The sequence below is a fragment of the Echinops telfairi genome, unplaced genomic scaffold, assembly GCF_000313985.2.
Source record: "Echinops telfairi isolate 266 unplaced genomic scaffold, ASM31398v2 ScPeMD7_655;HRSCAF=1070, whole genome shotgun sequence".
Lineage (NCBI taxonomy): Eukaryota > Metazoa > Chordata > Mammalia > Afrosoricida > Tenrecidae > Echinops > Echinops telfairi.
This window is the reverse complement of record NW_022104553.1, coordinates 18,661,708-18,674,682: the sequence shown is the minus strand read 5'-3', so window position 1 is coordinate 18,674,682 and position 12,975 is coordinate 18,661,708. Positions and strand designations below refer to the sequence as shown.

Here is a 12,975-nt window from a genome sequence, read left to right as displayed (position 1 = left end):
GAGGAGGTCACATATAGTTCCTTGTAATCGGTTCCCTCTTTCCTACCCACTCTCCCTCTACCCTCCCCGTCTCGCCACTCACACCACTGGTCCTGTAGGGCTCATCTCGCTCTTCAAGATACTAATCCCACAAAGGTCTATGTCACAGGACATTCAACAGTTTATAAAACTCCCCATAATTCCTCATATATACTTGTGGTGTGAAAATTTTTACACCTCAGATTAAAATTACACGCTGCAAGACAATTCTACAAATTTCACATCATTTCATCTGGTTGCAGGAAGACTAGCCAGAATATGCCTGAGAATCAACGATGGTGAGATTTAGTCTTAACATTCGGCGTATCATCAGCAGAGCCCGATAACTGTTAAGAGACGTTGAGCTTAGTAAAGAGTCATCCCAAACGAGAGAGATTCTTCTGGAGGTAAGTGACTTCAGGCCTACAACAATGTTCTCCAGCACACTAACAATGCTGAGGACAATGAAGTAACTGCCAACTTTCATTATGTTGTTTGACAACGTTGCCAGGACATGGACCTGAGTTGACAACCACTAAGACGTATTTTGGAACTAAACGGACTAGGAACTTCTCCATTGGAACCACTAAGAAATACAAGTCTATCAGTACTGACCCAGTGACACCAGTTTTGCTTTACTCCTACTATAATTATTTGGAAGAAAGATGGAGTTTTCTACTCTATCGTGCTCTAGGTCACTTGCACTACAGTATGAAGAAACAGGGCTATCCTGCTATTCAAGATACCAATCCCACAAAGGTCTATGTCACAGGACATTCAACAGTTTATAAAACTCCCCATGTTACAGTCTCAGAAGCCCACAGGGCAGTTCTACCCTGTCCTACAGGGTTGCTATGAGATGGAATCAACTCAGTAGCAGTGAGAGGACTGCTGACTATTTACCAGTGGGGTAGAAGCCCAGTCTGCGTAGCTCCTAATTTTCTCTGCATTGAGACTGGCCTGTAATCATTATGTAGATTCTGTGAAGGAAGATTCCATCTAGAATATTATAGTATATAATATATAAATCACATTTTTTTCTGAGAAGAGATGGAAATTATGCATTCCTTTTAGAACAAACATAGCATAAACTCAATACACGGGTGTCACTTTTCATGAGAATAAAAGGGCTGGCTGTTGGGAAACACGCAGTTAATAAAGCATACATGTTCACCAGCCACTGACTGGGATGATCAAACAGAGACAAATAGGTGCCAATAACAGAGGAGAGGACATAGAAAGATACAAAAGTGCTCACCAGGAAAATGATGTTTTGGGAAGCTCTCCTCTCAGCGGAGGATCTGGGTGAGAAGTTGTTCGTGTAAATGTGCCGGACCTGCTGCTGATGCCTGTACAGGATGGAAACCATGGAGCAGCTGGCCCAGGCCATGAGTCCCAAACACACAACATCATGGCAAGACACCAATGATACAAAGAGCGCTAATGTAGTGTTGTCATTGTTTGGAAAAGAACAGTATCCCAAATCATTTCTTTTCATGGTGATTTTGTTGCTCCTTTTCACAGACGTATAAATAGGGAAAACGGCACTGACCAGCAGGTGCAGTACCCAGCAGTGGATACTGGAGAGACCAATGTGCTTGAGGGCTTTTTGCTTAACATGTGCCCACCTGGAGTTCCTGGGGCTGATGGTGATGGCCTGGGAGACACTCAACAGGCAGGTGCTGCCAATGGACACCCCCCTGGCCACTCTGTGAATGTATAAAACAAGCTTGCATCCAAAATCATTGAGGAAATCTTTCACCCCCAAAGCTGCCATTGTCTTGGGGACTCCATTAGAGAGAATCACCAAGGAATTGGCTACAGTGAGGTTTCTGAGAATCAAGTCTGTTGACCGTGACCTGCATCCATGGATGTATAGGCAGAAGTAATGAACGATGAGTATGAGATTGCCCAAGATTCCTACGACTATCTCAAACATGTAGATTATTGGTATTTTCAAATCCATGTTGTTATCTTCCAGGGCTTTGATTCAAATTCACGAGCATGAGATTCTGCACAGAAACCAGAGCTGTACACTGCATTCTTTATGGAAACTATAATTCAAAGGATTCCACTTAATAGGATCTCATGATGAAAATTAATTTCAATATATTTTTTTCTTTTAAGAACAATCCAAGTACTTCTGTATATTGCTGTAACACAAAGTATCTGATTATTGCTATGAATTATCATATCAGTATCAATCAAAATCAAACTTTACCTATTCTAATGATTTCATAAACATGACTGTATGCATTAGGGGGTAATTTTATGAGAATTTATCTGTAGAGAGCTTAAGATACTCATCTAGAAAAGGTAGAGTCATGATTGGAACCTGGATAACCTGGTTATAGTGATGTTGATGCTTATTGCCAGAACACAGTCAACAGGCCGGTGCTACCAATGGACACATCCCTGGGTCTCTGTGAATGTATAAAATGCTATTCTACCATAAATCCCACTTTTTTTCATCAAATATACCAAATGTCTCTTTTATCTTAAATAGAGTTCATAAGTTTAGTTGTGATGATTTCCCATAAGTCTAAGTTTGACTCTGTAGACCAGTATTACTTTATGGTTCAAGGTTTAGAGTTGTTGCTACAATATAGATACCATGAACAATCTTCCTTGACATAACTGGATTTAATCAAGGAATATCCATATTGTAACAGAATTGTTCAATTTTTATACATCATCAATTAAAGTAAAATGGCATCTATTACAGAAATCACTGTGCAAAACTAAGCTGTGGTACAAATTGTAGGACATACAACATAGGCATGTAATATTTTTGACATTAGAAACTAAGTTACTTGTTTTCAGATATTCTATAATCATGTTTGTTCTTTTAAAAAAAGTTAAGTTAAATTATGACCATTGTTTTGATTTTCAATAGATTTTAAACCATAAGATAAAAAAAAAATCAACCTTAAATTTGGAGGAGTAAAATGTTCTATGCTGGATATATTGAAATCAGAGGGAAACGAAGAATGAGCTGGGAAATAGCATCGGGTTGTTTTCCAGCTATAGAAAATACCACCGGAAACACTTGTGCTTCAAATTGGTGGTCTGAAGTCCTGACTTTTTCCTTGCTCTCTAAAATGCTATGATGAAAAAAAAGTCCTGAATGACAGAATAATGATAAAATTACAACATTGAGGCACCATAAAATTTGGATTTTAATACCAGTTGGATGCCACACCAAGAGCCACTAAATTACCTCAGGAGCAGGCAGGCATTTGTGTGGTATATGAAACTTCCAGTCTCCTTCTTAAAGCTCAACTTACATCTCAGGACGACTTATCCTCCCAGGAAAACACTAACAATGGACCAGTAGCTATTCCAGATGGATCTAGTTTTTCAGATATTATCACTCAACCAACTCCCATCCCTCCCTTTTAGCCTTTCAGGCTGGCCTAGAAAGCACTCACCTGGATTGCACCCACCTGGCTAGGACGGCGGCCTCAGTGAGGGCAGCAACATCCAACACAGGTGTGAAGGAGCAGCAGGCAGGCCCTGAGATATGGGTAGAGATTGTGTGACCTCATCTCCCCACAGAACCGCAATGATCATCTTACCTGGAGCAGCCTTGACAGCTCCTCATTGGGGAGTTAAGAAAAGTTTGCCCTTTTTAATTCCTGGAAACTCTAGTTTCTGGTGAGCTTCTCCAAAGGGACCATGGGAGTGTTTTGGAGCTTCTTCCTTTTCCATGTCCCATGGAGGCTGGTGGGCTCTGCTGAAAGGACCAGGGGAGGCTGACGTCGGGGCCAGGAGGGCCTGGCCGAATAACTTGTGTGTCTCACTGGATTCTCTGCTCGTTTGAGACGGTCTATCAGAATATTTTGGTTATCCTCATTCCCTTTAGCACCATTATAATATCCTTCAGTGTTACAGGAATGAGGTACACCGAGTAGGCTAGGAATTCCAACCTGTGATGATGAGCCCAGAGCAGGACACTGAGAGGCTGAAAAACATTTCCATCATTTCTAATGCGACACAACTTCACTAAGACACCCAGAACAAGTAGGTTTCCTAGGGAAAGATAGTACATCTATATTGGCTGGTGAAGCTAGTGTTGACGATTATCATCAACCGCTTTCCCGACTCATGGAAACCTGTCTCCTCGCAGAGGAAAACTGCTCTGTGGAGGTTTTCTTGTTGTGCAATCAATTCTCAGGGCATTTGTTCAGCGGAGGCGGTCAACTTTAGGCTAGTTACTGATGGCAAACTGTTTCCACCTGCAGGGTCCTGCTGAGTCAACCAAGTCCAAGGGCAGCACTATCAATAGAAGAATGAGAGAAGTTTACAACCGAGGGTTTCTCACCAGAGAAGCATTATGAGAAACACCATAGAAGCACCATGTTTATGAAAGAAAACAAGAAGGAAGTCCTTTTTCTTTGACTTGATTCCAATGTATGGCGATCCCATGAGTAGTCACACAGTGAGACTTCTGAGTAAGTCTCATAGTGAGACTTCTCACGAGTAAGCCACATAGTGAGACTTCTCACGAGGAAGCCACATAGTGAGACTTCTCACGAGGAAGCCACATAGTGAGACTTCTCACGAGGAAGTCACATAGTGAGACTTCTCACGAGGAAGTCACATAGTGAGACTTCTCACGAGGAAGTCACATAGTGAGACTTCTCATGAGTAAGTCACATAATGAGACTGCTCCACGTGAGTTTCTGGACTATAATCTATATGGAAGCAGGTCACCAGGCTTTGCTTCTGTTTCTGTTGGTTGTGTTCAAACGATCAACCTTCAATCTAGTCTCACTCATTGCCATCAACTCCATTCTTACTCATAGGGCCCCTATAGGATAGGGTAGAACTGATTCATGGGTTTCGAACACTGGAACCCTTGATGCCAGTGCAAGCTTTGCCTTAACAAGCAAAGGGATCGGTGGTTTTGAAAAACTGACCTTGCAGTTAGCATCTCTAAATGTAACCACTTAGACACCAAGACTCCATGCTGAGTTAGTAGTCAAGGGCAAATCATGGGTGCTGCCTTGAGACCGTTGATACGACAGGCTTTAAGAAACAATCTACCTAATATATATATATATAATTCTTACAGGGTTCTGTGATGATATAAACCAAAAGTTAGACTTGTCACGCTAATAAATGCCCACGAATAAGTGTGTATTCCCTGGAGAAGCTATTTGGCCGGTTGCCTGGAAGAGATCCATATTTGTACCCACTCAAAAGAAAGGTGATTTGACAGCATGCTCCAATTCTAGAACAAAAGCATTGGGATCACATGAAAGTAAACTTGTGTAGAAGAACATCCAACAATGGTTGCCGCAGTACATTGACAGGGAGCTACCCAAAGTTCAAGTGGAATTCCAATGACAACAATAAATAAGCGATAACATCACTGATGTCTGGTGGGTCTTGACTGAAAGCAGAGAATGCCAGAAAGATGTTGACTTGTGTTGTATTGACTGCGCCAAGGCATTGGACTGTGTGGATCATAATGAACTATGGATAACCTTGAGAAGGATGGGAATTCCAGAACACTTCGTTGTGTCCATGAGGAATTTGGATCAAGAGGCCGTTGTGTGAATGGAACACGGGACTACTTACTGCATGGTTTAATATGAAGAGAGGTATGCCACAGGTTTGCATCTTCTCCTTGTACTTATTCAACCTTTATGCTGAGCAAATCATCAGAGAAGTTGGCTAATGTGAAGAAAAATGTGGCCTCAGTATTGGAGGAAGCTTAACAACCTGAGATACGCAGATGATACATCCTTGCTTGCTGAAAGTGAGGAGGACTTGAAGCACTTTCTGATGAAGATCAAATATTGAAGTCTTCAGTGTGGATTACAGGTCAATGGAAAGATCAAAATCCTCGAAAGTTGATCATGACAAACAGTGAAACAGTGAAGTTGTCAAGGATGTTGTCTTGCTTGGATTCCCAATGAATGCTTCTGGAAACAGCAGACAAAATATCAAAAGATGCTTCGAGTGGGAAGAGAATGATTTGAAAATGGTGATGGCGGCATATGTGCAAATGTGCTTGACACACTGGATGAATGTATGGATTGTGATAACAGATGTAAGCGCCCCCAGTAAAAGGGTTTTTTTTTTGAGCTAAATGTATTTTCAGAACAATTTCTGTAAGTTCAGCAGAAGTAAAAATGGGTTTTCAAAATGAGCATAATATGTTCTGAGAAGAGAAGTTACTTAACTGCTTCTCATATATCAAGCACATTGACTATTGTCTAATTTGGCCTACCTCTGAAGCAGTGGTTCTCAACCTTCCTAATGCCGTGACCCTTTAATACAGTTCCTCATGGTGTGGTGACCCCACCAACCATAAAATTATTTTCGTTGCTACTTCATCACTGTCATTTTGCTACTGTGATGACTCGTCATGTAAATATCTGATAATCAGGATGTATTTTCATTGTTACAAATTGAACCTAAAGCATAGTGATGAATCACAAAAGCAATATGTAATTATATATTGTGAAATATTTATTTCTAATTACAAATAAATGAAATGTTGTCTTAATAAAAGATATCAAACGATGCAATGCACAGTGTAAATCTGCTACTCAAGACCTCTAATTTAAAGTGTTGAAAAGCAAGGATGTTACTTTGAAGACTAAGATCCAGCTCTCGGACCTATGGTATTTTCAACCGTCTCACATGCATGGGGAAGTTGGACCCTGGATAATAAAGAGCACTGAAGAATCAATGTATTTGAATTGTGGTACTGGAGAATGTTGCAAGCACCACGGACTACGAAAAGGGAAAAAACCCCAATCTGTCTTGGGAGAAATATGATGAGAGTGCTCCTTAGAGGTAAGACTTTATCTTACATTCTTTGGACAAGTTGTCTGGAAAGACCAGTCCCTGGAGAAGGACATCATGTTTGTTTGAATAAAGGGGCAGTGAAAAAGAGGAAGGCCCTCAAGGAGATGGATTGACACCAGGGTTGCAAGAATCGGCTTGAGCCTAGGAACAAGCGTGAGGATGATGCAGGGCTGGGCAGTGTTCTTTGTGTTGTGCGTAGGGTCACTATGGGTCGGAACCAACTCAATAGAACCTAACAACAACAACAACCAAGTCACCAACTCTAATTCGAAGAGAGAATGAGAAATCGCTGAAAGAGTTTAACCCACAGGGAGACTAACTGCAACACAGGCTTCTTAATGCAATCAGAATACATAGAGAATATACACTTTTTACTTTGAACTTCACACCCTGGGGAAGTCGTATGTAGATATTTTACATCAACTCAAGTTTAAGGATTTCCGCAGGAACCTATTGTTGGCCATGAACAAGCAACCAGAACAAGCAGGTCCTTTAATCCGGAGGCCAAGCCGAGGGTGTCTCTGATGACCAGCCAGATGACCAAACAAGGTACAGAAGACTCTCAGGCATCTGGCCCATCGAGGTGAAATCCCTGTCAAACCTGTTTGCCCCTGACCCATGTAGTGAGTTATAGAAATTTCATAGAGGTGGTATTAAGTGAAGTCATATAGACTAACTGCAGTAGGTAGAGGAATTTCGGCGGCAGAGGATTATATGAAATATTATAGCAATGAATGGAACAAGTAGAGAATATGACAGTGAGTTGTGGAACATGGAGTCATCAAAATGGCATGGTTTAAGAGAACGCAGGTTCTCTGAGCAGTGAGTTCTCCATGGTGACAGGAATGAGGATTCATGGCAGGAGCCTACAGACAGGGGATATGAGGTGGTGAAACCCGGGCTCAGCACGTCAGCCAGATTCCTAGTTGAGTACTGTGAAACCCATTTTCTTCGTGATACAAGAAGGGAATTTTTTTTATCACACAAAAGACGATACAAAGTATGTTTCCTTAATGGGAATAAATAGAGAAGGCAGGGACTTTGCTACGTAGCTACCCCAATAATTCAGGTGTGAGGTAGATATTGGTTCCACTGGTGGACATGTTGAAAAGAACAATTGAGTTGAAATTTGAGAAGCTGAACATCCCTCGGCTGTGGCATGTGAAGGGCAGGACGAGTGTAGGAGATGGTAAATGAAAAGGAGCATGCTAAAGAAAACCATCATTAATGATAGGACTACAGTGACTGGCTTAAGACTACTTATATAGGGTTGCTATGGACTGGGTTATGGAAACTGGAGGAGGAATAATCGACAATTGGGAAAATAAAGCTTGCGTAATAGTTCCTGGTGTTCCCATATTAACTGAAAAAAGGAATAGCAACAGTATCCCAACTTATGTTTCCTTGTGTTTTTCCCCTTTCCTTTTGCCAGATGTGTAAATAGGAAAATGGCACAGAGCAGCATGTGCAGTACCCAGCAGCGAATACTGGAGAGACCCATGTGCTTGAGGGCTTTTTGCTTAAAATGTGCCCACCTGGAGTTCCTGGGGCTGATGGTGATGGCCTGGGAGACACTCAACAGGCAGGTGCTGCCAATGGACATAGCCCTGCCCACTCTGTGAATGTATGAAAGAAGTTTGCATGCAATATCATTGAAGAAATCTTTGAACCCCAAAGCTCCCACGGTGTGGGAGACTCTTATAGAGAGAATAATCAAGAAATTGGCTACTGTCAGGTTTCTGATAATCAAGTCTATGGCCTGTGACCTGCATCCATGGACAAATAAGCAGATGTGATGTATTATGAGTGAGACATTCCCCATGATTCCAACGACTATTTCAAATCCATGGATGACTGCTATTTCCATTGCAAAGACATTTTGTCATTACTCAAGCATTTTGATTCAAATTCATAAGCACACGATTCTGCATGGAAATCAGAGATATAGACTGCTATTTTTTGAAATGATCATTTAAATGTTTCACTTCATATAACATTACTCTGAAAATTAATTTCTTTATATTGTTTTTAATAATACAATGTGTGTATTTCTGTAGCAGTCACAAAAGCTTCTGATCATTGATATGAATAGTTTATCTATTTTATTGTATTTTATGCTCATGACTGTACACATTATGAGGCACTATTACCCTCTTTTGTCAAGCAAAGATCAATGATCCATACAGAACCTAGAAATACTGTAAGCTTTCTCGAGTGGGCAATACCTCGGTTCTTGGCTTCATACGATGAAATAATTCACATCGAAGCCTGTTTTGTAATCCAAGTGGGTTTTTTTTAATGAAGAACAGGGCAAGCTTCAGGTTTTACAGTCTGAAAGGGTACCTGCTATCCCTGGGAAGCTTGCCCAGTGGAGTGGAGTTCACAACTGGGTACCAGCAACCTTGTGAAAAAGAGCACCCCCATGTGCAGAATGGGGACCAGAGAGGCTGTGGAATGAGTGGGGACCAGAGAGCAAGGGGAGCAAGAGAGAGGGTATGGGGCCCCAAGCAGGTCCAGAGTGGACCCTGAGGGGACATGCCCAGAAGGTGGCCTGGGCGCCTCCACCCTCAGACCCGTTTCTGACCAGGAGCAGGGTGGAAGAGACTAGCCTTCCCATAGCCAGGATGTTTCAAGCCTCTGGCTGGGGAGGGGTGGTTGAAGGTATTGATTGACCCCATTGACTGGGTTAAGCCCACCTGGGTGAGGTCATGAACCCGGGCCTAGTTTGGACCCCCCAGGTGTACCTCCCACCTGGCTGGGGGCTTGAGTAGGAGCATGCTCAGTTTGGGGATCTTCACAGACATCTAATGGTCACCTGATTTCCCTCCAGGGGGGCTTGTGCAAGCATGGGAGGGACAACTCCCCTGTCCCCGAATCTAACTACCTACTAATACGTCTAGAAGACGGCAGGACAGGATTTGAACTTGGGTATTCTGGTTGCAGTGATTGATGTTGATTGACAGCTCTGCTGTCCTATGACAGCTCACACTTGGTTTTCCTCAAATAAGCCAAATGCTTTAAATATATATTAGAAGTTTAGGCCATATATTAAAAATATTTCTTAAGCTTAACTATGATCATTTTACATTTATCTAAGTCTTGACTCCATAGATCAATATCATTTATGAATCAAGGTGACAGATTTTTACACAATAGATACCCTGACTAATTTTCCATAACCGAATTGAATTTACTCAGTAAACACCACTGCTGTAATGAATGATTCTATTTCTTGGGTCCACAATGAAAGTAAAATGACATCTATTATAGAAAATATTGCACAAAACTAAGCTGTGAGCCAAATAGAAGGACATGAAATAAATATACGTGATAATACGTTTTGAGGTAAAAACTAACGACTCCTTTTCTTTTTAAATGACTCCTTTTTAGAGATGCTATAATCATATATTTATTCTTTCTGGACACTGAAGATAAATCAAAACTTATTTTGTATTTTCAATCATTTCAAAAGACAATATAAATAACCAACATTAAACGGGGAGGAGAGAAATCGCATATGTTGGACAAATTGAAATTAGGGAGAAATGAATAATGAGGGGAAAAATAACATCAGATTATTTTTCAACTATAGAAAATACCACAACCATTAGGGTACGAGGAAGGTGTGGGGAGGAGGGTAACAAAGGGGGAACCAATTGTAGTGATGGATTTACAACACCACCACCTGCCCCACCCCACCCACCACAGGGGGATTGAGGGGGGGTGGGGCGGAATGAACAACAGAAACGTTGGGGAAGGGAGACAGCGACACCTACTGTCCTTATTAATCACCTGATCCCCAAATTACAGACAGACAATTCCCTCTTACCTGTTTCTAAGAAGTTTGGGAAAAGTGAGGACTGGGAAGAGGATGTATGTGCACATTCTCGATGCTCATAATCTTCTGGAAGATCAAGACGCTGGTGGTAGGTCTTCTTATCTGTGGTTGGAGATTAAGCCCAGTCGCATTCTCTTAACTAAAGATCATTCCCTGCAATATCCCTCCATAATAGGGCTACTACAAAAGTATTTCTTACAAGCTCATGGCTGATCACTATGCAGCGGGAGGCCTTTATCTATAGGAGCAGACTTGATTCTATTGTTCTCCCTGCTCAAGAGGTGATCGGCTCCCCTCTGCCTGCCCCCTAGTACTAGTATTAACTTTCTCCCCGCAAAAGCTCAGGAACCTCCAGACTTCAAATACTGCCCACCCCGTAAAGCATGTGATTGAAGAGGCCTGAATGCCCTGAGACTATATAAGCTCGTTTTTAAATATATTGCAATCTCAATGCCCTGAGACTATATAAGCTCATTGTTAAATACATTGCAATCTCAGTCTCATTCCAGGCTTCATGGAAGAGGTGAGCGCGCTAAACGTTTTGTCTATTTCCTTTCAATTGCACAATCGCTCCATAGGCTCCTCTCAGTTGTCAGTCGGACCTCTTGCGAATTTACTCAGGTACTGCTGAGAAGTAGAATTCCATGAACGCCATCATAGCCATGAGTCCTTGCACCGGACATTTTCAGACATGACTCCAGTACCATGCAAATGTGTTCATGATTTTGTTCACTCTATCGAGTAGCAGAATACCGTGAACCCTCATTTATCGCAGTTAATCGGTTCTAGACCCTACCGTGATAAATGAAATTCCGCGAAGTAGGATTCCTTATTTGTAAATCAAATATTTTCGTAGTTAGAGCATAGAGGACATGAAAAAACACCCTTTAGTCACCATTACACTCGTATTACCCAATTTATTAAACGAAAAAGGGAAAATACAATAAAACATTTTGGACGTTACAATGATCATTTATTATTTATTATATTATTTATGGCATCAAGCGTGTACAGTATGAGCCAATCAGTGGCAGTAATGACAGAGCATGCGCTGTTACGCAAAAACCGCGATAGAGTGAAGCCGTGGAAGTCGAAGCGCGAAGTGGCGAGGGTTCACTGTAATTATAAAAGTAAAGCCTTGAAGCACCATAGAAAGTATATTTTAATATCGCTGGATGCAATACCAAGGACCATTAAATTACCTCAGGAAGAGGCACAAGCAGGGATTGGTGTGGCACAGCAATCTTCCAGTCTACTTCCTAAAGCGGGACTCACGCTTCAGGGATTTTGAACCTTCTTGGAAGATACTCTCTGTGCTCCAGTGGTACCCTAGATGGAGTGATCCCCCTAGATGGAGTGATCCCCCAGTGGTACCCTAGATGGAGTGATCCCCCTAGATGGAGTGATCCCCCTAGATGGAGTGATCCCCCAGTGGTACCCTAGATGGAGTGATCCCCCTAGATGGAGTGATCCCCCAGTGGTACCCTAGATGGAGTGATCCCCCAGTGGTACCCTAGATGGAGTGCTCCCCCTAGATGGAGTGCTCCCCCTAGATGGAGTGCTCCCCCTAGATGGAATGATCCCTTTTTCAGACCCTGTCACTCAACTAACTCCCAGTTCTCCTCGTTTCATCTAGAACCCTAGGCCTTTCAGGGTGGCGTAGAAAATAGTCACCTGAGTCCTACCAAGTGCTAAGACCTGGCACCAGATAGGGCTGCAACAGCCAACACAGGTGTGCCACAACAGCCTGCAGACACTGAAATATGGGTGAGATTATGTGACCTCACTTCCCCACAGAACTGCAATTATCATCTCATCTGGAGCAATCTTGAGAGTTCACGATTGGGGATGTAAGAGAATTTTGGGAAAACAAAGGGGGGGTTTATACTTTCTGATTCCTGGTGAGCATCTCCAAAGGGACCGTGGGAGTGTTTTGGAGCCTCGTCTTTCTCCATGTCCCAAGGAGGCTGATGGGCGCGGCTGAAGGGCCTAGGGGAAGCTGAGGCAGATCCTGAAGGGCCTGGCAGAATAACATGTGTGTCTCACTGGATTCTCTGCTTGTTGGAAATGTTCTTCTATCAAAATGGAATATTTGATGATCCTCTTAGCCACGAGCAATTGAATAATGGACTTTATTCATGGGGGCCTGGAGGCACACACAGACTTTCCATTTGTAATTATGCACTTAAAAATCAAGACAACTATAGACGCTCAAAAACTTTCCTCTCCCTTTCAAACGTATACAAATTAGCTAACAACCTGTCAAGAGACAGGTTGATTTTCTGTGAAAAGAC

General features: G+C 42.2%; 1 protein-coding gene across 1 annotated transcript; it reads right to left on the bottom strand.

Annotated features, from left to right (window-relative positions):
• Positions 1-1,075: 1,075 nt before the first annotated feature.
• On the bottom strand, positions 1,076-1,984 carry LOC101638861 (vomeronasal type-1 receptor 2-like). The gene has a single exon (XM_030886278.1). It carries the CDS (start codon positions 1,982-1,984, stop codon positions 1,076-1,078), a length of 909 nt encoding a protein of 302 aa, XP_030742138.1.
• Between the last annotated feature and the right edge of the window lie 10,991 nt (positions 1,985-12,975).

What these genes read in the sequence shown, in the direction of transcription:
- LOC101638861 (XM_030886278.1), bottom strand. Translation starts at nt 1,984, where the DNA reads ATGGATTTGAAAATACCAATAATCTACATGTTTGAGATAGTCGTAGGA.